The sequence below is a fragment of the Oncorhynchus mykiss genome, chromosome 7 (genome assembly GCF_013265735.2).
Source record: "Oncorhynchus mykiss isolate Arlee chromosome 7, USDA_OmykA_1.1, whole genome shotgun sequence".
Lineage (NCBI taxonomy): Eukaryota > Metazoa > Chordata > Actinopteri > Salmoniformes > Salmonidae > Oncorhynchus > Oncorhynchus mykiss.
In genome coordinates, this window is record NC_048571.1 from 16,227,234 (window position 1) to 16,252,488 (window position 25,255).

Below are 25,255 nucleotides of genomic sequence, written 5' to 3' on the forward strand. Positions count from 1 at the left end.
AATTGAGAAAAAAGGGCCTAGCCCTAAGAAGATTAAAGGATTTAAGTAAGCATTGCACGGTAAGGTTGTATACCTGTTGTATTCGGGGCATGTGAGAAATATGATTTGATTTGATATAGCCACATACAGTGCCTTGCGAAAGTATTCGGCCCCCTTGAACTTTGCGACCTTTTGCCACATTTCAGGCTTCAAACATAAAGATATAAAACTGTATTTTTTTGTGAAGAATCAACAACAAGTGGGACACAATCATGAAGTGGAACGACATTTATTGGATATTTCAAACATTTTTAACAAATCAAAAACGGAAAAATTGGGCATGCAAAATTATTCAGCCCCCTTAAGTTAATACTTTGTAGCGCCACCTTTTGCTGCGATTACAGCTGTAAGTCGCTTGGGGTATGTCTCTATCAGTTTTGACATTTTTTCCCATTCCTCCTTGCAAAACAGCTCCAGCTCAGTGAGGTTGGATGGAGAGCATTTGTGAACAGCAGTTTTCAGTTCTTTCCACAGATTCTCGATTGGATTCAGGTCTGGACTTTGACTTGGCCATTCTAACACCTGGATATGTTTATTTTTGAACCATTCCATTGTAGATTTTGCTTTATGTTTTGGATCATTGTCTTGTTGGAAGACAAATCTCCGTCCCAGTCTCAGGTCTTTTGCAGACTCCATCAGGTTTTCTTCCAGAATGGTCCTGTATTTGGCTCCATCCATCTTCCCATCAATTTTAACCATCTTCCCTGACCCTGCTGAAGAAAAGCAGGCCCAAACCATGATGCTGCCACCAGTGGGGATGGTGTGTTCAGGGTGATGAGCTGTGTTGCTTTTACGCCAAACATAACGTTTTGCATTGTTGCCAAAAAGTTCAATTTTGGTTTCATCTGACCAGAGCACCTTCCTCCACATGTTTGGTGTGTCTCCCAGGTGGCTTGTGGCAAACTTTAAACAACACTTTTTATGGATATCTTTAAGAAATGGCTTTCTTCTTGCCACTCTTCCATAAAGGCCAGATTTGTGCAATATACGACTGATTTTTGTCCTATGGACAGAGTCTCCCACCTCAGCTGTAGATCTCTGCAGTTCATCCAGAGTGATCATGGGCCTCTTGGCTGCATCTCTGATCAGTCTTCTCCTTGCATGAGCTGAAAGTTTAGAGGGACGGCCAGGTCTTGGTAGATTTGCAGTGGTCTGATACTCCTTCCATTTCAATATTATCGCTTGCACAGTGCTCCTTGGGATGTTTAAAGCTTGGGAAATCTTTTTGTATCCAAATCCGGCTTTAAACTTCTTCACAACAGTATCTCGGACCTGCCTGGTGTGTTCCTTGTTCTTCATGATGCTCTCTGCGCTTTTAACGGACCTCTGAGACTATCACAGTGCAGGTGCATTTATACAGAGACTTGATTACACACAGGTGGATTGTATTTATCATCATTAGTCATTTAGGTCAACATTGGATCATTCAGAGATCCTCACTGAACTTCTGGAAAGAGTTTGCTGCACTGAAAGTAAAGGGGCTGAATAATTTTGCACGCCCAATTTTTCAGTTTTTGATTTGTTAAAAAAGTTTGAAATATCCAATAAATGTCGTGGGATGTCGTTATATATCTTTATGTTTGAAGCCTGAAATGTGGCAAAAGGTCGCAAAGTTCAAGGGGGCCGAATACTTTCGCAAGGCACTGTAGCTAGCTACGTTTTTAAGAGAGATCATTTCAATTGGCATCTCTCACCCTGTTTTTAGTCACAGGTGGGCTTATGAGTTGTGTTCCACTTTTACTGGGGATAGCTTTATTTGTGACCTATGTACAAATTAGAATTGTGCAATAGCAGAGCATAAGAGAATTGCCACATCAATGTTACACTGAATTAATTAGTTAAGTTATGAGTTATTGTTATTGAATGTTATATTCCAATGTTATTACTCATATTCCATTCCAATATTATATTCCAATTATTATTATTTTTCTGAATTAAAAACTATTGAAAACCTTTTTATCCTGAATGTCATTTTAAAAACTGTTGTGATTTAAAATATTGTATTTAATTTATATGTAGTGTAATTGTACACACGGGATTGTATGGAAAAGGAACAACAGAGAAAATTAATGTGCAGGTGAATTAAAAAGAGGAACTTTACATCAAATCTTGTTTTTTTTAATCAGCAATTAGACATTGTTCTGAGGGGGGCTAGTTACCTCCCGAGTACCCTAACGGTCATAAACTCCATCATCTAATGGCGTGCATTTGCAGTGCAAACCCGCAGATCATGAGTGGGTGGAAACTGTGATATTAATCCGCTTAATCCCTGTGCCATTGAAAAAACAATACCGGTAATCTCCCTAAATAGATCCATTATGAACTCATAAAGCAATATGGCAAAAATCTGAATTATTTGTCGTTGCTTTCTAACTGCAATTTATGTATGCCGTTCGTTGAATGCATCGACCTAATTTGAGTGAGTGGTTCTCAGAATCCACATCCAGAATTAAAAGACGTCCCGCCCCTTTTCCTGCTCATGTAACGTGCAAACTCACTGTCACTCACTTTGGTTGCCTAGTACCCTCCTGGCATCCAACTAGAGTGTGCCATGCCCACGGTTTTCAACAGAAACCCAACGATCTGCTAATAAATGGAACTGCTAGTTGCTAGCGAGGCCATCAATAAGCATTTTGTTTTCTGTTTATTTAACTAGCGGCTGTGTTTTCATGGGAAATGTATTAGCAAGCTAACGTCAGATAGCGCAATAACTGCGCCAAAAATGAGGCGAGATTCAATCGAATGCTGCACTGCTAGCTAGTCAGCCAAATCTGACTGGGGAATGGTCATTGCTCAGTTTGCCAGCATCACATCTCTTGACACATCACGAAGCCGTTCAGCTATCGAGACATAACGCTGGAAACTAGCTAGCGTTTAGTTGGATAGAAAAAGGAGGACGAGCATTTGCTGGGAAGTGGTGACTGTGCCATTGCAAGACTGGCCATATGGATGCGTTGCCTTTGTGTGCATTTTATTGACAATTGTGGCTTGGCTCTAGCTAGGGGGCGGACGGCTGGCTACGTTAGCTAACTAGCTTATTGGATGTCGCGACAGTGCAGTTAGCCCCGTTCGTTGTGTCAGGCCAAGGACCAGGGGACGCACGAACCCAAGTCAGTGAACAGGGGGTATCGCAATCGAGGCGGGTAATAGGGATAGTTAGCTAGCTAGCTAGTTGTCCAACTAGCTAGCTAACGTGAGAAATCTAAACAAGGCTTGAAGCGCGCATCAACGGAGAGAGGCCCTCAACACACCCCCTCGCACCGACACTGCCCCCTCTTCGCCGATCCTCCCGTGATTTGCTGAGATCTGTACACGGGTGAAGTCGGACAGTTCTCGGTTGGGGACAACTTGACAGCGAGGCCCCTAGCTCCCCTCCCCCATTCCCATCCAAGACCCCTCAGTCCACCTCCTCGCCAGACATTAGAAGCGAGGATCGGGATATTAGATACCTAGCTAAAGTTAACCCAACCAGCTAGTCCATTCTAACCCGCGGGCTGCCAAAACCAGGAGGGATGACTTTGGAGTCGATGATGGCTTGCTGCCTGAGCGAAGAGGCGAAGGAATCGAAACGAATCAATGCGGAGATAGACAAACAACTCCGGCGAGACAAGCGGGACTCGAGGAGAGAACTGAAATTGCTCCTTCTCGGTAACGCAAACTGTCATCCATATTTTGGTGTTTCTTTGAACCATAGGTAGCTAGTTGCCGTTTTGTGAAATATCAATTTAGTTAACTAGATAGGTTAGCTAGCTAGCTTCAGGCCTCCATTTCCCCCCAAGTGAACTAGCTAGATTTCTAATGTTAGCTAACCAGTCAATATGTATTAGTTAGCTAGCTAGATATGTGTTTGGTTAGCAAACGAGTTTGTTAGCTAGTCAGATGGGTAGGTAGCTAGCTACCTTCTGTTGCTAGCTAAATCACCAAGCCACTTGGCCAACATCTTGTCACTTTAGCTGTTGGTGCTACTAGTGCTTGCTAACCAACTAGCTACTTAACGTTGGCATCTAGCTATTTGCTGTCATTGCTTGCTTGCTAACTAACTGTATATTGCTTACCATCCACTCACCCCTGGTTTAACTAGTCAATTAGTCTATATACGTTTAGTTAGCTAAGTGCTAGGCTTCAATTTAATTCTTAGAACGGGGGAATGGTCCATAATCAAATCAAGTGGTTATGCTAACTATGTATTATTAGATGAGTAACGTTAGTGTCGCCATATTGTTATATCTGCTGACTAGTACTGAATCTAAGTTCTACTACCACTAATACTATTACTTCAAGGACTGGAGAGGTCTATTTCAGAATGAATCTGATGGTGAAAAGAATGTAAGCATATATGGTCATGTTAATGGTACTGTATTGCAGAAAACAGATCCCTCCCTGCTGTTTTTATGTTAACCTCAGCCCCAATAAATGATCCATTGGAAGGTGATAGATTGTAACAGTTGCACTGCTAAATAAAGAATACAGGTGAGCTGAAAAGGATGTCTTGCACATCCTATAGCTTGGCCTAGGCTCTATTTATTTTACCTTTATTTAACTAGGCAAGTCAGTTAAGAACACATTTTTATTTTCAACGACAGCCTAGGAACAGTGCAGGTTAACGACAGATTTGTACCTTGTCAGCTCGGGGATATGAACTTGCAACCTTTTGGTTACTAGTCCAACACTCTAACCACTAGGCTACCCTGCCTAGGAAAGAGTTTTGGTGTGCTCTCTGCATTAAATGTATATATGAAACATTGGGTGCAGCTTCTCAACATCAGTCAGCAGTATGTAGATACTTGTGTATGTATATGTGTGTCTGTGCTTTTACAGACCACCACGAAGGAGGAGGATCAGTTTGGCATTCCTAAATCCTAACCTTAGCCACAGGAGAAAAATAACTGGCCTTAGATTGCCAGTGTCTACCAGTCTTTTAGACATAAAAAATAGCATTGTGTTTCTATTGGGCAAGTTCATTTTGGGTAGTAGACTAGCTCTGTTTCAGAAACGTTTGCTCCCGTTTCACACTTACAAAACATATCCCAGGTTGTCTGACACGTGTGATTGCCCCTCTCTCCAGTCGTTTCCCTGTGGACCCTGGCTCAGTTCTGAGAAGTAGGCCAAACCACAGAGACACACTTCTATTGTAGGCTATTTAGTCATTTTTAACATTTTTATCACACTATCCTACTGTATGGTATTCTTGACTTGAACCTGTGGGGAGGATATTAGGCCTAGGTCATAATTTATTTCTCCATATCTTTCACATGGAACAAAAAATATTAACACAACATGTAAAGTGTTGGTCCCATGTTTCATGAGTTGAAATAAAAGATCCCCGAAATGTTTCATACGCACAAAAAGCTTATTTCTCTCATTCTGTGCACAAATTTGTTTACATCCCTGTTAGTGACTATTTCTCCTTTTGCCAAGATAATCCATCCACCTGACAGGTGTGGCATATCAAGAAGCTAATTAAACAGCATGATCATTACACAGGTGCACCTTGTGCTGGGGGCAATAAAAGGCCACTAAGATGTGCAGTGTTCTCACACAATGCCACAGATGTCTCAAGTTTTGAGGGAGTGTGCAGTTGGCATGCTGACTGAAGGAATGTCCACCAGAGCTATTGCTAGAGAATTTAATGTTCATTTCTATACCATAAGCCGCCTTCAATGTCGTTTTGGATAATTTGGCTTTACATCCAACCGGCCTCACAACTGCAGACCATGTGTAACCATGCCAGCCGAGGACCTCCACACCCGGCTTCTTCAGCCACCTGGACAGCTGATGAAACTGGGTTTGCACAACTGAAGAATTTCTGCACAAACTGTCAGAAACCATCTCAGGGAAGCTCATCTGGGTTCTCGTCATCCTCACCAGGGTCTTGACCTAACTGCGGATCGGCATCGTAACTTGCTTCAGTGGGCAAATGCTTACCTTTGATGGCCACTGATATGCTGGAGAAGTGTGCTCTTCATGGATGAATCCGGGTTTCAACTGTACCGGGCAGATGGCAGACAGTGGTATATGGTGTAGTGGGGAGAGCGGTTTTCTGATGTCAACGTTGTGATCAGAGTGCTCCATGGTAGCAGTGGGGTTATGGTATAGGCAGGCATAAGCTATGGACTATGAACACAATTGCATTTAAGCGATGGCATTTTGATTGCACAGAGATACCATGACGAGACCCATTGCCGACCCATTCATCCGCCGCCATCACTTCATGTTTCAGCATGATAATGCACGTCCCCATGTGGCAAGGATCTATGCACAATTCCTGGAAGCTGAAAATGTCCCAGTTCTTCCATGGCCTGCGTACTCACCAGACATGTCAACCATTGAGCATGTTTGGTATGCTCTGCATCGGCGTGTTCCAGTTCCTGCCAATGTCCAACAACTTCACACAGCCATTGAAGAGGCCACAATCAACAGCCTGATCAACTCTGTGTGAAGGAGATGTCACGCTGCATGAGGCAAATGGTGCTGAAACCAGATACTGACTGTTTTTCTGACCCCCCCCCCCCCCCCCCCCCCCCCTACTTTTTTTTTTTAAGGTATCTGTGACCAACAGTTGCATATCTGTATTCACAGTCATGTGAATTCCATAGATTAGGGCCTCATTAATTGAATTCCATTGATTGATTTCCTTTGAACAGTAACTCAGTAAAATCTTTGAAATTCTTGCAATGTTGCGTTTTATATTTTTGGTGTGTGTGTACACACACACACACACACACACACACACACACACACTATCTGTATGCAGTAGGCTCAGTTGGATTACTGTTCCCCACTTCCATTTCTCAGTTCTACTGCTTCAGAGTGGAGCACAGAGATGATGGATGTGTGGGTTGGGACTGTTCACTTCATCATCAATATATCTCTGTTTATACCTACTGACTATTCCTACTCTTGTGTTGCAATGCTGTGTGAGTCTAGTACCAGGGCTGGAACTAAAACCAATACTAGTTCTGCAGGATCAGCTAGCCCTGATCTGTGGAGAAGTCTACTTCCTGTATCAGATTTTCAGATTTTAGTCAGTCAGTGGGACTTCTGTGAGAGGCAGTGTGTGCCTGTGCCTCTGTGTGACCAATCGTGCAGTAAACAGACTATTCTAAGTGAGTTTAGGCTGTGTATTTGTGTCTGAGCAGGGATAAGGAGGTGTAAAGATGGATTAGTCCAGGTCTATAATAGGCTTTGTTAAACATGGATAAAGCTTAGACTGATATGTCACTGACTCCTATTAGTCACACGAGGGCTATGCATGGTTTTCCGGGTCAATTACCTTGTTTTTAAATGCTCCATAGTTCTACACTCTCCTGTTCAATGCATGATGTTACAAGTACCACAGTCCCAGGCGGTTGCATTTATCAGGAGTTGATTGTACATGCAAATACTGTGGTTTCCTATGGCTCGGTTGGTTGAAGTGCTTGTATGACCAAAGTTGAATTTTGATGCCCGAAGATGGGACAGGCCATGGAGACCTCACTCACTCTACCTCCCCCCATCTCCCCTGTAACATGTGCTGCTGAGGGCCATATCAGGCCATGGGACCAGCCATGCTCCACAGCTCTGGTGGCGTTTTCCTCTACTTGGTCAAAACACGGAGAGGGCTCTAGGCTGGTTCGGCTGGGGGCTGCTGTAGCTTGACTAGGGACTGGCTGGCTGGGCTGGGGGCTGCTGTAGCTTGACTAGGGACTGGCTGGCTGGGGGCTGCTGTAGCTTGACTAGGGACTGGCTGGCTGGGCTGGGTGCTGCTGTAGCTTAACTTGGGGCTGTCTGGCTTGGGCTGCTATTGCCGGGCTTGGGGTTGTGCTGGCTGGCTGGGATGGGGGCTGCTGTAGCTTGACTTGGGGCTGGCTGGGGGCTGCTGTTGCTTGACTTGGGACTGGCTGGCTGGGCTGGGGGCAGCTGTTGCTTGACTTGGGACTGGCTGGCTGGGCTGGGGGCAGCTGTTGCTTGACTTGGGACTGGCTGGCTGGGCTGGGGGCAGCTGTTGCCTGAATTGGGGCTGTGTTGGCTGGGCTGGCAGCTGCTGCAGCATGACTTGGAGCTGTGTATCTGTGACCTGGGTGACCTGGGCTGTTGGCTAAGTGAACTGCTGCCTACTCAGTCACTTTCTTGCTCTGCTGCTTCGCTCCAAATGGGAGTGGTTTTCATGTCGGGCTAGCAGGGCTCAGACTCTCCGAATGGAGGAGAAACTAGCTCCGATTAAGTTCGTTTTGGGTGGTCACTCACTAGCCAGGGGCAGGTTGAGGGGTTTAGTTCTAAACCCTGGTGACGGTCAGAGCAGAAATAGCCTGGAGGAGAGAGAACTCAGGTGTTCTCTCATTATTTTGGTCATATAAGGGAATGTTGTCATGCTTCTTGAGCTAGATTTGACAGCCTTGTGTGTGTGTGTGTGTTAAATCCCTCCATGCTAAGGGTCAGGTTTAGGGATAATTATCTGACTTGCATTACAGAAATACTATTACAAAAAAATGGCAGAATTCTATATTCCATTTTTTTTTTACCTCCTAGCCCATCAACATGGTGTTCAGGTTCACCAAACTTTTTCTATGATTCTGACCCACTGTGACTGACTGACTGGCTGGTTCTCACACACACACACACTCAGAAGCCAGCCTATAAATACTTTCCCAGGTGCTCGCCTTGTTAATGAAGAGCATTTTAATCGAGTGTGTGTCCCACAGCCGCCAATCCTCATGGAACACCACGCACACACAGCCCAAACGGGGTCATGCATTCCTCTCTGGAGATGTAGGGGGGTTATGAGGCAGAGTTCTAGACTAACTTTTATTCTGGTGGCGCTGGTGCTCCCAACATTTTCAGTTGATGGCACCAGGACCTGTTTTTTCACCACTGCTCAGCGATAATGACCTGTGTCTCGTATTGTGCCTGCATTCCATACAGAACCTAATAATGACTAGCTGTCTTTTATATTCGCATGCCCTTGCAGAGCTTGATATTCAGGTACATTTGCCACTGGCACACCGGGCCAGTGCCAACTGGAAGCTACTGGCCCGAATTAAAATAATACTGACCAGGGAAAGCGGATGATGCACGCATCATTTAAATGTTATCTTTCGCTTGCGGGCTGAGCAAGTAGCCTATAGTCTATAATGACCTACCCTCCATACACAAAGAAATGACATTTTAACTTGACAATATCATTTATATTGATTGTTTGGAGGGAAAAAAATTGTGCAAAGATTTTATTTGATCTCAAAAGGGTGTTAAAGATTTAAAGTCACTTTGTAGGGTTCTATAAAATCAGTTTTTATCTTTTGGTAAATTCAGTTCCCGCTGTTTTATTTTTCCAGGCTTCTGAGTTATCCTTGTTTTTTTTCAGGTTTTCACTCTCAAAATCACCTTTTTATAGAAAAGAACATTCCATTTCTGTATTTACGTCCACGACAATGCTTAAACCACATTAGGAGAACAAAAGCAATGTTGGAGGGTGTAGTTTCCCTTTAATTTGTGTAAACTAGCAAGAGACCATTGGTTGGCTAGTTGTGTTTTTTACTGTAGGCTACATCTGATGGCAGTTTGCTAAACAAATGTCCTGCGATTGATACAAATCATCATGAAATCATTCTGCCAGGTAGGCCTACTTTGCAGTCATTTAATTGGGAAGCTTCTTTGGGGAATGCCTTTAGAAATGTTCATTCAGCCTCCCAAGTGGCACTGCAGCGCAGTGTTGCGAAGTCACTACAGCCTGGGGTTCAATCCCAAACGGCCGTGACTGGGAGTTCCATAGGGCGGTGCACAATTTAGCAGCATCGTCCGGGTTAGTGGAGGGTTTGGGCGGGGGGCTTTACTTGGCTCATCGTGCTCTAGCGACTCCTTGTGGTGGGCCGGGCGCCTGCAGGCTGACTTCGGTTGTCAGTTGAACAGTGTTTCCTCCGACACATTGCTGCTGGCTTCAGGGTTAAGCGAACAGGTGTTAAGAAGCGCAGTTTGGTGTGTCTTGTTTCGGAAGAGGCATGACTCGACCTTCGGCTCTCACTCTCGAGCCCGTTGGGGAGTTTCAGCAATGAGACAAAATCGTAATCACAAAAATTGGGGAGAAAAAGGGGGTAAAAATTACAACAAAGTTAATTCAAAAAGTGCATGATGACTGAATTGCGCATCGCAAAGATTCAATCAAGACTTCGGACCAACATGTTTGGATACCTGGTTTACTTACCCATTGCTGTTTTGAAAAGCTAATTGTGAACCAAAGACTTACGTGACCAGCTACATTTTCTTTTTTCACTTGCATCCTAGCGACCAATAAAACAATTCTGTCTTACTGCCAAGTCAAATGGTTGTAAATGCAAGTGTTTTTTTTGTTGCAGTTTTGAGCCTTGTGAGGGTAGAGGTGATGAAAGTGGTCACATTTACAACCCCCTTGTCAGTCCCAAGAGGCCAAGGTTCCGTTCTAGAAGCACGGTTTTGACTGCTCCTACAGGTTTGCTTCGGTACTGCAGTTTAACTGACACACAGCCCAGAAAGATAATTGCCACATAGAGAAATCAGATTAGAAAATTCCTAATAAGCAGCTCTAATTTCCCGGCGGCATCGACGGCCATGGCCTTATTGCCCCCGAAAAAAAATGAATGCCTTGCACCCAAAGTGGCCATTGTGCACTTGCGCCTAATACAATAATTATTCTTCCCTTCTCCCAGCTGCCAGTCACTATGCTCCGAAGCACCTCTCGCTCACATGTCTTTCTCAGATAATTAAATTCGTGTTAACCAATGCCTGTCACGTGATTGGGTCCTTCTCACTGGCATCGCAGCTCCAAAGGGAGGCAACAAGTGAAGACGGACTCATCAGGGATGCAACCACGGGCCATTCTTATCCGAATTCCGATGTGCATATAACCTGTTATCAGCAGTCTGCTTTACCACAATGCAAATGTCTACCTCTGGATTTGCATACACACACACACACACACACATAAATCACTAGTTAGGGCCCTATAAAAACGGAATCCAGACATAAAAGCGGAATAAAAAAACTAACCAATTTTAGTTAAATTATTCCGAGGCGCATCAACAAGATGAGTATGCCTAATGAACAGCAATAGCCTATGTCAATCTACTATGCTCCATAGTACAAAAGGTCAGACATTCTATTGTGCATTAAATAAATATCACAAACACTCTGGGACAGTTGTGGGATGCGACGGAACCACTCTATACGTTTTTGTTGTTGTTTTTTTAAGCAATGAGGCTGATGCAATAGATCAGAAAGTTAAGCTGAAAATGTTGATCAACTATTAGGCTATTTCTTCACATTTATAAAGCACAGCAATGCGCACACGGCTGTAAGCATGAATGTTCCAAAATGCATTTAGCAGCAAAAGTGCACCACACATGCGAGTGGTTTCATATGACAGAGATGAAAATACCCTTCAGAAATGTATACCTCCATTACACCTAAATTGTCATTGTGCAAAATGGTACGCATCATCACCTTGATGTGTGCAACAAAAGTTCAACATTCACCTTCTGCTACCATTTCTGTCAGGCAGTTTAACGCATACAGTTTGATGCCTACGTTCGATAAATCCAACCTATGAACCAAACAGAATGCACTGCAACGTAATGCTGCATGGCAAACGCAGCGTTTCATTGGAAATGAATGTACTGCTGGTGTACCAAAACGCAATGACGCTGTCGGTGTGATCGGGGAGTTAGAAAGAGGGAAGACATAAAGATGAATGGGTTGTTAATGACTGGAATTGTGTCTTTGGCTGCTGGACAACAAAAGTTGAGAACATGAGACACTGGTTTCAATGGCATATGAGGAAGTGTTCATAAAAGAATCCCCTTAACATTCCTATGGTCAGAACATGGTAAGACATGCCTCATAAAATGATAAACTTCCAGGTTTTAACCAATTACGTTTATGGTTAAGTAGTTTCAAAATGTTGACTGCCTCCATTCATATTGCAAGGTGGGTGATGTTGAAGTGCACAGCGGACACTGGCCTTTCTCTCCTATCGGAACGAACGGTCCCTCAAGTATGTGGACAGAATCAAGCCTTTAGATGGTAGTAATGATCCTACTTTATACATATCAAAAATGACTGGCGTTTAGCCTATATCTATGTAATTAAAAGTTTCATTTAAAGTTTGGCTACATTTTCAGGCACCTCGACATGTAGGCTAATTATTTCTGTACTACATAAATGATGTTACGAAAAACATGTTTCAGTTTTCAAATTGATTTAAATGGACTATTTTGGTTAATGTCCTTGGTGCCCTGGCAGATGGCCTTGGTGCCCTGGCAGATGGCTTTGATGCCCTGGCACATTGGGCTCCTCTTGAAGGCCAAATGGCCTTGCCCCTAAGAAATTCCAGGCCTGCTAATAAGACCCTTTAGTCATCACATTTGTGCCAAAAAAATCGGAATTAGTCAAATAGTTGTAGCAGATGCCGAAAAAAATAAACCTAACTTAATTTGTCAATCACAGCCAAAGATATGAACATTTTTATATTCATCCAATGTCTGCCATATTTTTGGATAAGGTGATGACGTTGTTGTGGCTGCCCCTGCTGCTCCCTGTGCGCACTGAGTAGTAGTGCACATGTGATGCTGGTCTGTATAAACCGGGTGCAACCCTGATATAGACGGTCCATGAATTGGCGAACGTGAGTAGAGTACCTTGAAAACAACAGGGTGGTCATCTTGGACGCAGTACGCAGTATCCAGTTCTTATACCCCAGTGGTCAGACCCCCCCCCCACATACGTTTGTTCCCCCTTCTTACCCTAAGCTTGGGGATAAGGGGTGTGTGTGTGTGTGTTTTTTTTAGGTAGGGCAACTACGGGAAGTGGGGCTTCACAGCGTAGGTAACATTGACTGGCCTGGGGCTGACCACAGGATCTCTATAACCACAGTTAGTAGGCAGCTGGTGTGTGTTGTATGCCTTAGGGCTGCCTTGGCTGCTACTCGTGTGTGTGTGTTTGTCTCCTAAATGCTGCCAGAGAGATACGTATACTTTGGGTCGCCCAGCAGGCTCCTGTCTCTTCGCTCCAAATGTCTCTGTGTTAACTATGATTAGCTGAATAGTCCTTTATTTCTTCTCCTTTCTAAAGTAGTAAACACACATCTACGTTTCCACAACAGGTTCAGGGTACAACAAAACCATCATGGGGAAAATACCCAGACGCTAAGTAGTAGTTGTGTTTTTTGTTAGGTGCGAGGCATTGCAGATGAAGCTTGGGCAGCATCGACACAGTCTATGATCACGTTCCCATCCCACAGTGGGGAAATCCAGAAATGAACTACACAGATAATCTACCACAGTTCACCACTGGTTAACCTCGCCTAACCTGTTATCAGCAGTCTGCTTTACCACAATGCAAATGTCTACCTCTGGATTTGCATACACACTTGTGTGTATATATACACACACACAAATCACTAGGTAGGGCCCTATAAAAACGGAATCCAGACATAGAAACAGAATTTTAAAAATGATTGAACTTATTAGAAAAGTATTTAAATTGCACTGAACTGTCAGCAGAGGAAATCCATTCTGAGATATTACAGGTTGTGTCTGCATGTGCAGACTGTGGTCTGGTTTGTTGGGGTTCAGTGTTTTTTATTCGTTTCTAAATCGGAAATCTACTATGTACAGTACCAGTCAAAGGTTTGGACACACCTACTCATTCAAGGGTTTTTCTTTGTTTTTACTATTTTCTACATTATAAAATAATAGAGAAGACATCTCAAAACTATGAAATAACATATGGAATCATGTAGTAAACAAAAGTTTTAAACAAATCAAAATATATTTTAGATTCTAGAAAGTTGTAGAACCTGTTGCCTTTGACAGCTTTGCACACACTTGGCATTCTCTCAGCCAACTTCACCTGGAATGCTTTTCCATCAGTCTTGAAGGAGTTCCCACACATGCTGAGCTCTTGTTGGCTGCTTTTCCTTCACTCTGTGGTCCAACTCATCCCAAACCATCTCAACTGGGTTGAGGTCACATGGTTGTGGATACCAGGTCATCTGATGCAGCACTCCATCACTCTCCTTCTTGGTCAAATAGTTCTTACACAGCCTATTGGTGTATTGAGCCATTGTCCTGTCGAAAAACAAATGATAGTCCCACTAATCGCAAACCAGAAGGGATGGCGTATCGCTGCTGAATGCTGTGTGCCTTGATTTTTTTTTTTTTAACACAGTTTCACCAGCTAAGCACCCCCACACCACCACCTCAATGCTTCACTGTGGGAACCTCACATGCAGAGATCATCCGTTCACCTACTCTGCGTCTCACAAAGACACGGCGGTTGGAACCAAAAATCTCACATTTGTACTGATCAGACCAAAGGACAGATTTCCACTGGTCTAATGTCCATTGCTCATGTTTCTTGGCCCGAGCAAGTCTCTTATTATTGGTGTCCTTTAGTAGGGGTTTCATTGCAGAAATTAGACCATGAAGGCCTGATTCACACAGTCTCCTCTGAACAATTGATGTTGAGATGTCTGTTACTTGAACTCTGTGAAGCATTTATTTGGGATGCAATCTGAGGTGCAGTTAAATGAACTTATCCTCTGCAGCAGAAGTAAATCTGGGTCTTCCTTTCCCGTGGCGGTCCTCATGAGAGCCAGTTTCATCATAGCGCTTGATGGGGTTTTTGCGACTGCACCCTACCTACACCCTATCTTGTCACAACACAACTAATTGTCTCAAACACATTAAGAAGGAAAGAAATTCCACAAAGGAACTTTTAACAAGACACCCGTTGAAATGCATTCCAGATGATTACCTTGTGAAATTGGTTGAGAGAATGGCAAGAGTATGCAAAGCTGTCATCAAGGCAAATGGTGGCTACTTTGAAGAATCTCAAATATAAAATATATTTTGATTTGAACAACTTTTGGTTATAACATGATTCCTGATGTGTTATATCATAGTTTTGATTTCTTCACAATTATTCTACAATGTAGAAAATAATTAAAATAAAGAAAAACCCTTGAATGTGTAGGTGTGTCCAGACTTTTGACTGGTCTGTGTACACACACACACTACTCAAGTTCAACACAACCACCAGATATTTTTTTTGCTGACCGCGTTCTTTCAGTTTCCCTGAAGAATTGTATGTTAAACAAACACATTCAACATTTGTGTGCATTTACCACATTTCTCCAATGTGGTGTTTAGTGTCCGCTAAAAATCAGTGCTGTGTGTTTCTGTTTGCTGAGGTATTTGCGCAAGGTTCCTCTATTACTCTGCTCTCTTGCCACCATCATATCTGATACCACATACACCCCTCTTTTTACCAGACGTGTGTGTGTGTGTGTGTGTGTGTGTGTGGGGGGGCTGTGTTTCTCACCCTGCGCTGTAGCCTCGTGGGCGTTTTTCTAAGCACTGCTGTCTTTCTCGCGCTGCTGCCTGGAAAGACCCAAGTAGTGTCAGCTAGTAAAAGGTGTGTGAGTGTATATGTAAGCGTTGCTCTGGTTCTCTCTCTCTGTCTCTCTCTCTGTCTCTCTCTCTGTCTCTCTCGCTCTCTCTCTCTGTCTCTCTCTGTCTCTGCCGACTGGGAAGGAAAGTGTTATCAAACCCAGTAGTGTGGTCTATTAAAAGGTGACCTCTGTTTTTCTAGGTTGCCACCAAAAAAGAATGGACAGATTCTAGTTCTGAATATCCCAAATGCTTGACAGGGAGGTGGATGAGAGGGTGAGGGATGGGAGAGGCGAAGGGAAGAGAGGAAGGGGGAGGTGGATGAGAGTGAGGGATGGGAGAGGCGAAGAGAAGAGAGAGGAAGGGGGTGGTGGATGAGAGAGTGAGGGATGGGAGAGGCGAAGGGAAGAGAGAGGAAGGGGGTGGTGGATGAGAGGGTGAGGGATGGGAGAGGCGAAGGGAAGAGAGGAAGGGGGAGGTGGATGAGAGTGAGGGATGGGAGAGGCGAAGGGAAGAGAGAGGAAGGGGGTGGTGGATGAGAGAGTGAGGGATGGGAGAGGCGAAGGGAAGAGAGAGGAAGGGGGTGGTGGATGAGAGGGTGAGGGATGGGAGAGGCGAAGGGAAGAGAGAGGAAGGGGGTGGTGGATGAGAGAGTGAGGGATGGGAGAGGCGAAGGGAAGAGAGGAAGGGGGAGGTGGATGAGAGTGAGGGATGGGAGAGGCGAAGGGAAGAGAGAGGAAGGGGGTGGTGGATGAGAGAGTGAGGGATGGGAGAGGCGAAGGGAAGAGAGGAAGGGGGAGGTGGATGAGGGACAGGAGAGGCGAAGGGAAGGGGGTGGTGGATGAGAGAGTGAGGGATGGGAGAGGCGAAGGGAAGAGAGGAAGGGGAGGTGGATGGGAGAGGCGAAGGGAAGAGAGAGGAGAAGGGAAGAGAGGGGAAGGGGGAGGTGGATGAGGGACAGGAGAGGTGAAGGGAAGAGGAGAGAGGAAGGGGGAGGTGGATGAGGGACAGGAGAGGCGAAGGGAAGAGAGGAAGGGGGAGGTGGATGAGAGAGTGAGGGATGGGAGAGGCGAAGGGAAGAGAGGAAGGGGGAGGTGGATGAGAGAGTGAGGGATGGGAGAGGCGAAGGGAAGGGGGAGGTGGATGAGAGAGTGAGGGATGGGAGAGGCGAAGGGAAGAGAGGAAGGGGGAGGTGGATGAGAGAGAGGGATGGGAGAGGCGAAGGGAAGAGAGAGGAGAAGGGAAGAGAGGGGAAGGGGGAGGTGGATGAGGGACAGGAGAGGTGAAGGGAAGAGGAGAGAGGAAGGGGGAGGTGGATGAGGGACAGGAGAGGCGAAGGGAAGGGGGAGGTGGATGAGAGTGAGGGATGGGAGAGGCGAAGGGAAGAGAGAGGAGAAGGGAAGAGAGGGGAAGGGGGAGGTGGATGAGGGACAGGAGAGGTGAAGGGAAGAGGAGAGAGGAAGGGGGAGGTGGATGAGGGACAGGAGAGGCGAAGGGAAGAGAGGAAGGGGGAGGTGGATGAGAGAGTGAGGGATGGGAGAGGCGAAGGGAAGAGAGGAAGGGGGAGGTGGATGAGAGAGTGAGGGATGGGAGAGGCGAAGGGAAGGGGGAGGTGGATGAGAGAGTGAGGGATGGGAGAGGCGAAGGGAAGAGAGGAAGGGGGAGGTGGATGAGAGAGTGAGGGATGGGAGAGGCGAAGGGAAGAGAGGAAGGGGGAGGTGGATGGGAGAGGCGAAGGGAAGAGAGGAAGGGGGAGGTGGATGAGAGAGTGAGGGATGGGAGAGGCGAAGGGAAGAGAGGAAGGGGGAGGTGGATGAGGGACGGGAGAGGCGAAGGGAAGAGAAAGGAAGGGGGAGGTGGATGAGAGAGTGAGGGATGGGAGAGGCGAAGGGAAGCGAGAGGAAGGGGGAGGTGGATGAGGGACAGGAGAGGCGAAGGGAAGAGAGGAAGGGGGAGGTGGATGAGAGAGTGAGGGATGGGAGAGGCGAAGGGAAGAGAGGAAGGGGGAGGTGGATGAGGGAGAGGCGAAGGGAAGAGAGAGGAAGGGGAGGTGGATGAGGGACAGGAGAGGCGAAGGGAAGAGAGAGGAAGGGGGAGGTGGATGAGAGTGAGGGATGGGAGAGGCGAAGGGAAGAGAGAGGAGAAGGGAAGAGAGGGGAAGGGGGAGGTGGATGAGGGACAGGAGAGGTGAAGGGAAGAGGAGAGAGGAAGGGGGAGGTGGATGAGGGACAGGAGAGGCAAAGGGAAGAGAGGAAGGGGGAGGTGGATGAGAGAGTGAGGGATGGGAGAGGCGAAGGGAAGAGAGGAAGGGGGAGGTGGATGAGAGAGTGAGGGATGGGAGAGGCGAAGGGAAGGGGGAGGTGGATGAGAGAGTGAGGGATGGGAGAGGCGAAGGGAAGAGAGGAAGGGGGAGGTGGATGAGAGAGTGAGGGATGGGAGAGGCGAAGGGAAGAGAGGAAGGGGGAGGTGGATGGGAGAGGCGAAGGGAAGAGAGGAAGGGGGAGGTGGATGAGAGAGTGATGGATGGGAGAGGCGAAGGGAAGAGAGGAAGGGGGAGGTGGATGAGGGACGGGAGAGGCGAAGGGAAGAGAAAGGAAGGGGGAGGTGGATGAGAGAGTGAGGGATGGGAGAGGCGAAGGGAAGAGAGGAAGGGGGAGGTGGATGAGAGAGAGGGACGGGAGAGGCGAAGGGAAGAGGAAGGGGGAGGTGGATGAGAGAGTGAGGGATGGGAGAGGCGAAGGGAAGCGAGAGGAAGGGGGAGGTGGATGGGAGAGGCGAAGGGAAGAGAGGAAGGGGGAGGTGGATGAGAGAGTGAGGGACGGGAGAGGCGAAGGGAAGAGAGAGGAAGGGGGACGTGGATGAGAGAGTGAGGGACGGGAGAGGCGAAGGGAAGAGAGGGGAAGGGGGAGGTGGATGAGAGAGTGAGGGACGGGAGAGGCGAAGGGAAGAGAGAGGAAGGGGGAGGTGGATGGTGGAGATGGTTTCCAGCCTCAGGGAGGAAGACAACAATTAGGGGCATGAGAGATGGAGTAAAGGTGAGGCTGGGTGAAGAGAAGGGGAAGTGGGGGTGGGCTGGGGGAGAGGAGGGAGACAGAGGCTGGTAGTGTGCTCTAGAGGAGAGATGGAGTAAGGGTGAGGCTGGGTGAAGAGAAGGGGAGGTGGGGGTGGGCTGGGGGAGAGGAGGGAGACAGAGGCTGGTAGTGTGCTCTAGAGGAGAGATGGAGTAAGGGTGAGGCTGGGTGAAGAGAAGGGGAGGCAGGGGTGGGCTGGGGGAGAGGAGGGAGACAGAGGCTGGTAGTGTGCTCTAGAGGAGAGGAAGCGACAGAACAGAAGCGAGATGGAGGGAGAGATCTTATGACAGGGTCACGAGAAATAAATCAGACCTCAGACTGATCTTTCACTGAGGACAAGGGCCGTGTTCCAGTACTGTAACACAGCCTCTTCTCTCCTTGGGCAATGTCCCAATACTGTTACATCCTTTTCTCTCTTTGGGCTGCATCCCAATACTGTGAAGAGGAAATACAAAACTGACCTTACATCAGCAGCGTCTTTTATATATTATACAGTACCAGTCAAAGGTTTGGACACACCTACTCATTCCAGGGTTTTCTTTATTTGCACTATTTTCTACATTGTAGAATAATAGTGAAGACATCAAAACTCTGAAATAACACATATGAAATCATATTAACCAAAAAATCTACTTTATATTTGAGATTGTTCAAAGTAGCCACCCTTTGCCTTGACAGCTTTGCACACTCTTGGCATTCTCTCAACCTGCTTCATGAGGTAATCACCTGGAATGCAATTAGCAAGTGTGCCTTGTTAAACGTTTGTTTGTGGAATTTCTTTCCTTAATGCGTTTGAGCCAATCAGTTGCGTTGTGACAAGGTAGGGGTGGTATACAGAAGATATCCCTATCTGGTAAAAGACCAAGTCCATATTATGGTAAGAACAGTTCAAAATAAGCAAAGAGAAACGACAGTCCATCATTACTTTAAGACATGTTCAATCGGGAACATTTCAAGAACTTTGAAAGTTTCTTTAAGTGCAGTCACAAATACCATCAAGCGCTATGATGAAACTGGCTCTCATGAGGACCTTCACAGGAAAGGAAGACACAAATTTACCTCTGCTGCAGAGGATAAGTTCATTAACTGCACCTCAGATTGCAGCCCAAATAAATGCTTCACAGAGTTCAAGTAACAGACACATCTCAACATCAACTGTTCAGAGGAGACTGCATGAATCAGGCCTTCATGGTCAAAATGCTGCAAAGAAACCACTACTAAAGGACACCAATAAGTAGAAGAGACTTGAATGGGCTAAGAAACACGAGCAATGGACATTACACCAGTGGAAATCTGTCCTTTGGTCTGATGAGTCCAAACTGTCTTTGTGAGACGCAGAGTAGGTGAACGGATGATCTCCGCATGTGTTGTTCCCACCATGGAGGAGGAGGTGTGATGGTGTGGGGGTGCTCTGCTGTTGACACGGTCTGTGACTTGTTTAGAATTCAAGGCACACTTAACCAGCATGGCAACCACAGCATTCTGCAGCGATCCGCCATCCCATCTGGTTTGCGTTTAGTGGGACTATCATTTGTTTTTCAACAGGACAATGACCCAACACACCTCCAGGCTGTGTAAGGGCTATTTGAACAAGAAGGAGAGTGATGAGTGCTGCATCAGATGACCTGGCCTCCACAACCACCCGACCTCAACCCAGTTGAGATGGTTTGAGATGAGTAGGGCTGCAGCGTTAAGGAAAAGCAGCCAACAAGCTGAGCAGCTTATGTGGGAAATCCTTCAAGACTGTTGGAAAAGGAAAGAAATTCCACCGGTTAACTTTTAACAAGGCACACCTGTTAGATGAAATGCATTCCAGGTGACTACCTTATGAAGCTGGTTGAGAGAATGCCAAGAGTTTGCAAAGCTGACATCAAGGCAAAGGGAGGCTACATTGAACAATCTCAAATATAAAATAGATTTTTTGGTTAATATGATTTCATATGTGTTATTTCAGAGTTTTGATGTCTTCACTATTATTCTACAATGTAGAAAATATTAAAAATAAAGAACCCTTAAATGAGTAGGCGTGTCCAAACTTTTGACTGGTAATGTATATATATTTTTTTAACCTTTTATTTAAGTAGGCAAGTCATTTAAGAACAAATAGACAACAGACAACACAGCATGGTAGCGACACCACATGACAACAACATGGCAGCAGCACAACAGTTGTCTAGGAACAACTTCATCCTCCTCCTCGGTGTTGTATCAGACTGAAGAGAGGAGCAGGGCCCTTCTACATAGCAGCAGAGAGATGGAGAGAGAGAGAGCCTGAGGCACAGTTATATTTACTATCCGCTAGGAAAGAAAGAGGAACAACTGCAGGGGGAGTAAAGAGGGGTTTCCATGACAACCGAGATATGGCTGCTCTTCACAAACCTTGAATGTAGGTGTTGGTGTTTCTTTCTCCAGCTCTTTCAGTTTGCAGATATAGCAGATTTCTGTTTAGGGATTGACATGGCAGTAGCCTGGTGGTAGCCTGCCTCAGGGTATATGTGTATTTGAGAAATATGGGTTACCAGCAGCCCCCTTGGCTAGTGAGAGTTTAGCCAGCTAGCTGAAGTAAATCTAGCTAAAACGGTTACTTTGCCAAATGTGTGTGTTGTGAATTTTCATAAAACCACTGCATCAGAAAGTGAATTTCTGATTTGGACAAGTTCAGATGGTACCTCGCCGTTTCTTTCCGTCTCATGCGTGCTAGACACGACCCCGGTGAGGACAGCTGGTGACAGAAATCAATTAATTACCAGGGAGAACAGAGAAGCAACGGTATGATGGACCTGTAGGCCTGGAGGGGAACACCACTCCTTTAAAAGACAAGTGGCTCAAGTTGTTTAATCTCACTCAATTATATGGCTGTTATTGTCTTCCATACCCCCCCCCCCCCCCCCCCCCCCTCATCTCACTCACTCAGATGGGTGTAGTATTGGGACAAAGAACCTTTGACATATCTGAGAGCATAAACAGTTTAGTGTAATCAATTAGACCCGTTCCCAGTACTGTTTTGTAATGCATGGTGTCTGGCTGGGCCCTGGAGAGGCTTGTATTAGATAAAGGAGATGAGGGTATGGCTGGGTCCCGAGTTTCTGCTGGAAAGACGAGGGTCTACTTCTGGCAGTCAGGTCATGTGACAGTTTTGTTTGAACCAATCCCCTGCCTCCCCTGGATTATATACGGAACAAAAATAGAAACGCAACATGCAAAAATGTCATAGATTTTTACTGAGTTACAGTTTTAGGAATTCAGTCAATTAAAATAAATAAATGAGGCCATAATCAATGGATTTCACAACTTGGAATACATATGTGCATCTGTTGGTCACAGATACCTTTTAAAAAAAAATGGGACTCACAGTGGTCCACAGGATCTTGTCACTGTATTTTTGTGCATTCAAATTGCCATCGATTTGAAATGCATTCTCTAAAACGATGTTTGTAGAGAAATCAACATTCAATTCTGGCAACAGCTCTGGTGGATATTCCTGCAGTTAGCATGCCAATTGCACACTCCTCAACCTGAGACATCTGTGGCATTGTGTTGTGACAAAACTTCACGTTATATGTTGGCCTTTTTTTTATTGTCCCCAGCACAAGGTGCACCTGTGTAATGTTTAATCAGCTTCTTGATATCCCGCACCTGTCAGGTGGATGGATTATTTTGACAAAGGAAAAAAACTCACTAACAGGGATGGACACTTTACATGTTGTGTTTTCTTTTTTGTTCAGTGTATGTCATTGGTTGGATGGAGCCTCATTTGAACCCATTCCTCTGTTTTACGATTGTTACTCTTCTCACGGAAGTGCACTCATTCATTCCTCATCATGGATTGGAAAGGATTGGTGAAAGAAGGACTGTGAAGGCAGTGGCAACTCCCTGTAGCCCATACCTACACCAAGCCAATGATTTTACATTCATGAGGTGGGAGTGAGCAAGTACTATTTTATGGAAACTGTGAGGGGAGTCTAACTAGTTGGTTGTACAGTAGTAGGATTTCATAGTAACCCCAAACCGTCCTATGGTTTGTAGTTGACCGTGGGGGTGAAACGAGCCACTGTGTGAATGGATACTGCAGTGCAGGCTGGGTTGAATGGTGGTTCTGGTGGGGGTGTCGGTCTGAGGAGGAGGACATGGCTGTGGCGATCTGACAATCATCTGGTTCCTTCTGTTAGAAGCTGTCTGCTGTTGTCGTAGCTGTTTGTGTTAAAGAACGACACTGTTGAAACGGATCTCACTGGATTCCCCTTCACCCTGGCACTCACAACTCTCGCTCTCACTCGCTCCGTCTCGCCCGCTCGCTCTCTGTCTCGCCCGCTCGCTCTCTCTCACCCGCTCGCTCTCTGGCTCACCCGCTTGCTCTCTGGCTCGCCCGCTCGCTCTCTCTCACCCGCTTGCTCTCTGGCTTGCCCGCTCGCTCTCTGGCTCACCAGCTCACTCTCTGGCTCACCAGCTCGCTCTCTGGCTCGCCCGCTTGCTCTCTGGCTCGCCCGCTCGCTCTCTGTCTCGCTCGCTCTCTGTCTCGCTCGCTCTCTGTCTCGCTCGCTCTCTGGCTCGCTCTCTGTCTCGCCCGCTCACTCTCTGGCTCGCTCTCTGTCCCGCCCGCTCGCTCTCTGGCTCGCTCTCTGGCTCGCCCGCTCGCTCTCTGGCTCGCTCTCTGTCCCGCCAGCTCGTTCTCTGGCTCGCTCTCTGGCTCGCTCTCTGTCTCGCAAGCTCGCTCTCTGGCTCGCTCTCTGTCTCGCCCGCTTGCGCTCTGTCTCGCCCGCTCACTCTCTGTCTGTCTCGCTCTGTCTGGCTCGCTTCGCTCTGGCTCGCTCTGTCTGGCTCGCTCGCTCTGTCTCTCTCTCTGGCTCGCTCGCTGTCTCTCTGGCTCGCTCGCTGTCTCTCTGGCTCGCTCGCTGTCTCACTCTGTCTGGCTTTGAATACTATCCTCTCCAGTGATTTATTGAAGGTTTGATGTAATTTACACACTTTTTAAATGTTATTTTATGAATAGCATTTGCACACCTATCCAGCTAAATTAGCGCACCTGTTACACAGCACAGGGTGTCGGATGCATTTGCTGTTTGTTTTGTTAGTGTTTCGGATTATTTTGTGCCCAATAGAAATTAATGCTACAAAATGTGTCATTTTAGAGTCGCTATTTTAGAAAATAATGTTTCTCACACTTCTACATTAAATGTGGATGCTACCATGATTACTGATAGTCCTGAATGAATTGTGAATAATGATAAGTGAGAAAGTTAGAGGCAGAAATATCATACCCCTAAAACATGCTAATCTCCCCTGGTATTGTAATGCTGAGAGATAAGCATGTTTTAGGGGTATGATATTTATGCCTCTAACTTTCTCACTTATCATTATTCACAATTCATTCAGGACTATCAGTAATCATGGTAGCATCCACATTTAATGTAGAAGTGTAAGGAACATTACTTTCTAAAAAGGTGACTTTGAAATGACACATTATTTTGTGCCCAATAAAAATGAATGGTAAACAATCTGAAACACAACCAAAACAAACAACAAATACACCAAACACATTTGTAGAGTCACAAGCTTCATGTAAACGTTGCATTCTAGGGTTATGGGTCCAAATGCAAAAATGTTGACTACTTTAATACACAGGTGAATTTGTCCCAATACTTTTGGTCCCCTAAAATGTGGGGGGGAACTATGTACAAAAATAGTTGTAATTTCTAAACCGTTAACACAATATGGATGAAAATACCCTCAAAGTTGACAGTCTGCACTTGAACCTAGTAGTCATTGTGTCATTTCAAATCCAAAGTGCTGGACTACAGAGTCAAAACAACAACTTCTAAAGGTCAATGTAGGTGTGTGTGTCCAGGTACAGGAGAGAGTGGTGCTAGCAGTGGGTGTTCAGGTACAGGAGAGAATGGTGCTAACAGTGGGTGTCCAGGTTCAGGAGAGAGTGGTGCTAGCAGTGGGTGTTCAGGTACAGGAGAGAATGGTGCTAACAGTGGGTGTCCAGGTTCAGGAGAGAGTGGTGCTAACAGTGGGTGTTCAGGTACAGGAGAGAGTGGTGCTAGCAGTGGGTGTTCAGGTACAGGAGAGAGTGGTGCTAACAGTGGGTGTTCAGGTACAGGAGAGAGTGGTGCTAACAGTGGGTGTTCAGGTACAGGAGAGAGTGGTGCTAACAGTGGTTGTTCTGTGTGTGTGTGTGACCAGGTACAGGAGAGAGTGGTGCTAACAGTGGTTGTTCTGTGTGTGTGTGTGACCAGGTACAGGAGAGAGTGGTGCTAACAGTGGTTGTTCTGTGTGTGTGTGTGACGAGGTACAGGAGTGAGTGGTGCTAACAGTGGTTGTTGTGTGTGTGTGTGTGACCAGGTACAGGAGAGAGTGGTGCTAACAGTGGTTGTTCTGTGTGTGTGTGACCAGGTACAGGAGAGAGTGGGGCTAACAGTGGTTGTTCTATGTGTGTGTCCAGGTACAGGAGAGAGTGATGCTAACAGTGTGTGTTCTGTGTGTGTAACCAGGTACAGGAGAGAGTGGTGCTAACAGTGTGTTGTGTATGTGTGTGTGTGACCAGGTACAGGAGAGAGTGGTGCTAACAGTGTGTGTGTGTGACCAGGTACATGAGAGAGTGGTGCTAACAGTGTGTGTTCTGTGTGTGTGTGACTAGGTACAGGAGAGAGTGATGCTAACAGTGTGTGTGCTATGTGTGTGACCAGGTACATGAGAGAGTGGTGCTAACAGTGTGTGTTCTGTGTGTGTGACCAGGTACAGGAG

At 46.1% G+C, this 25,255-nt stretch overlaps 1 protein-coding gene across 2 annotated transcripts in view; it reads left to right on the forward strand.

Moving 5' to 3' along the window:
- Positions 1 to 2,570: 2,570 nt before the first annotated feature.
- The window catches only part of LOC110528895 (guanine nucleotide-binding protein subunit alpha-11), a 38,861-nt gene continuing 16,176 nt past the window's right edge, over positions 2,571 to 25,255 (forward strand). The window contains exon 1 of one of the 2 annotated variants that reach the window (XM_036982766.1): positions 2,571 to 3,687. In XM_036982766.1, the coding sequence (XP_036838661.1) occupies positions 3,552 to 3,687 (136 nt within the window). In that variant the 5' untranslated portion in view covers positions 2,571 to 3,551. The remainder of the gene's footprint in view (positions 3,688 to 25,255) is intronic. The other variant, XM_036982765.1, reaches the window with a different exon arrangement.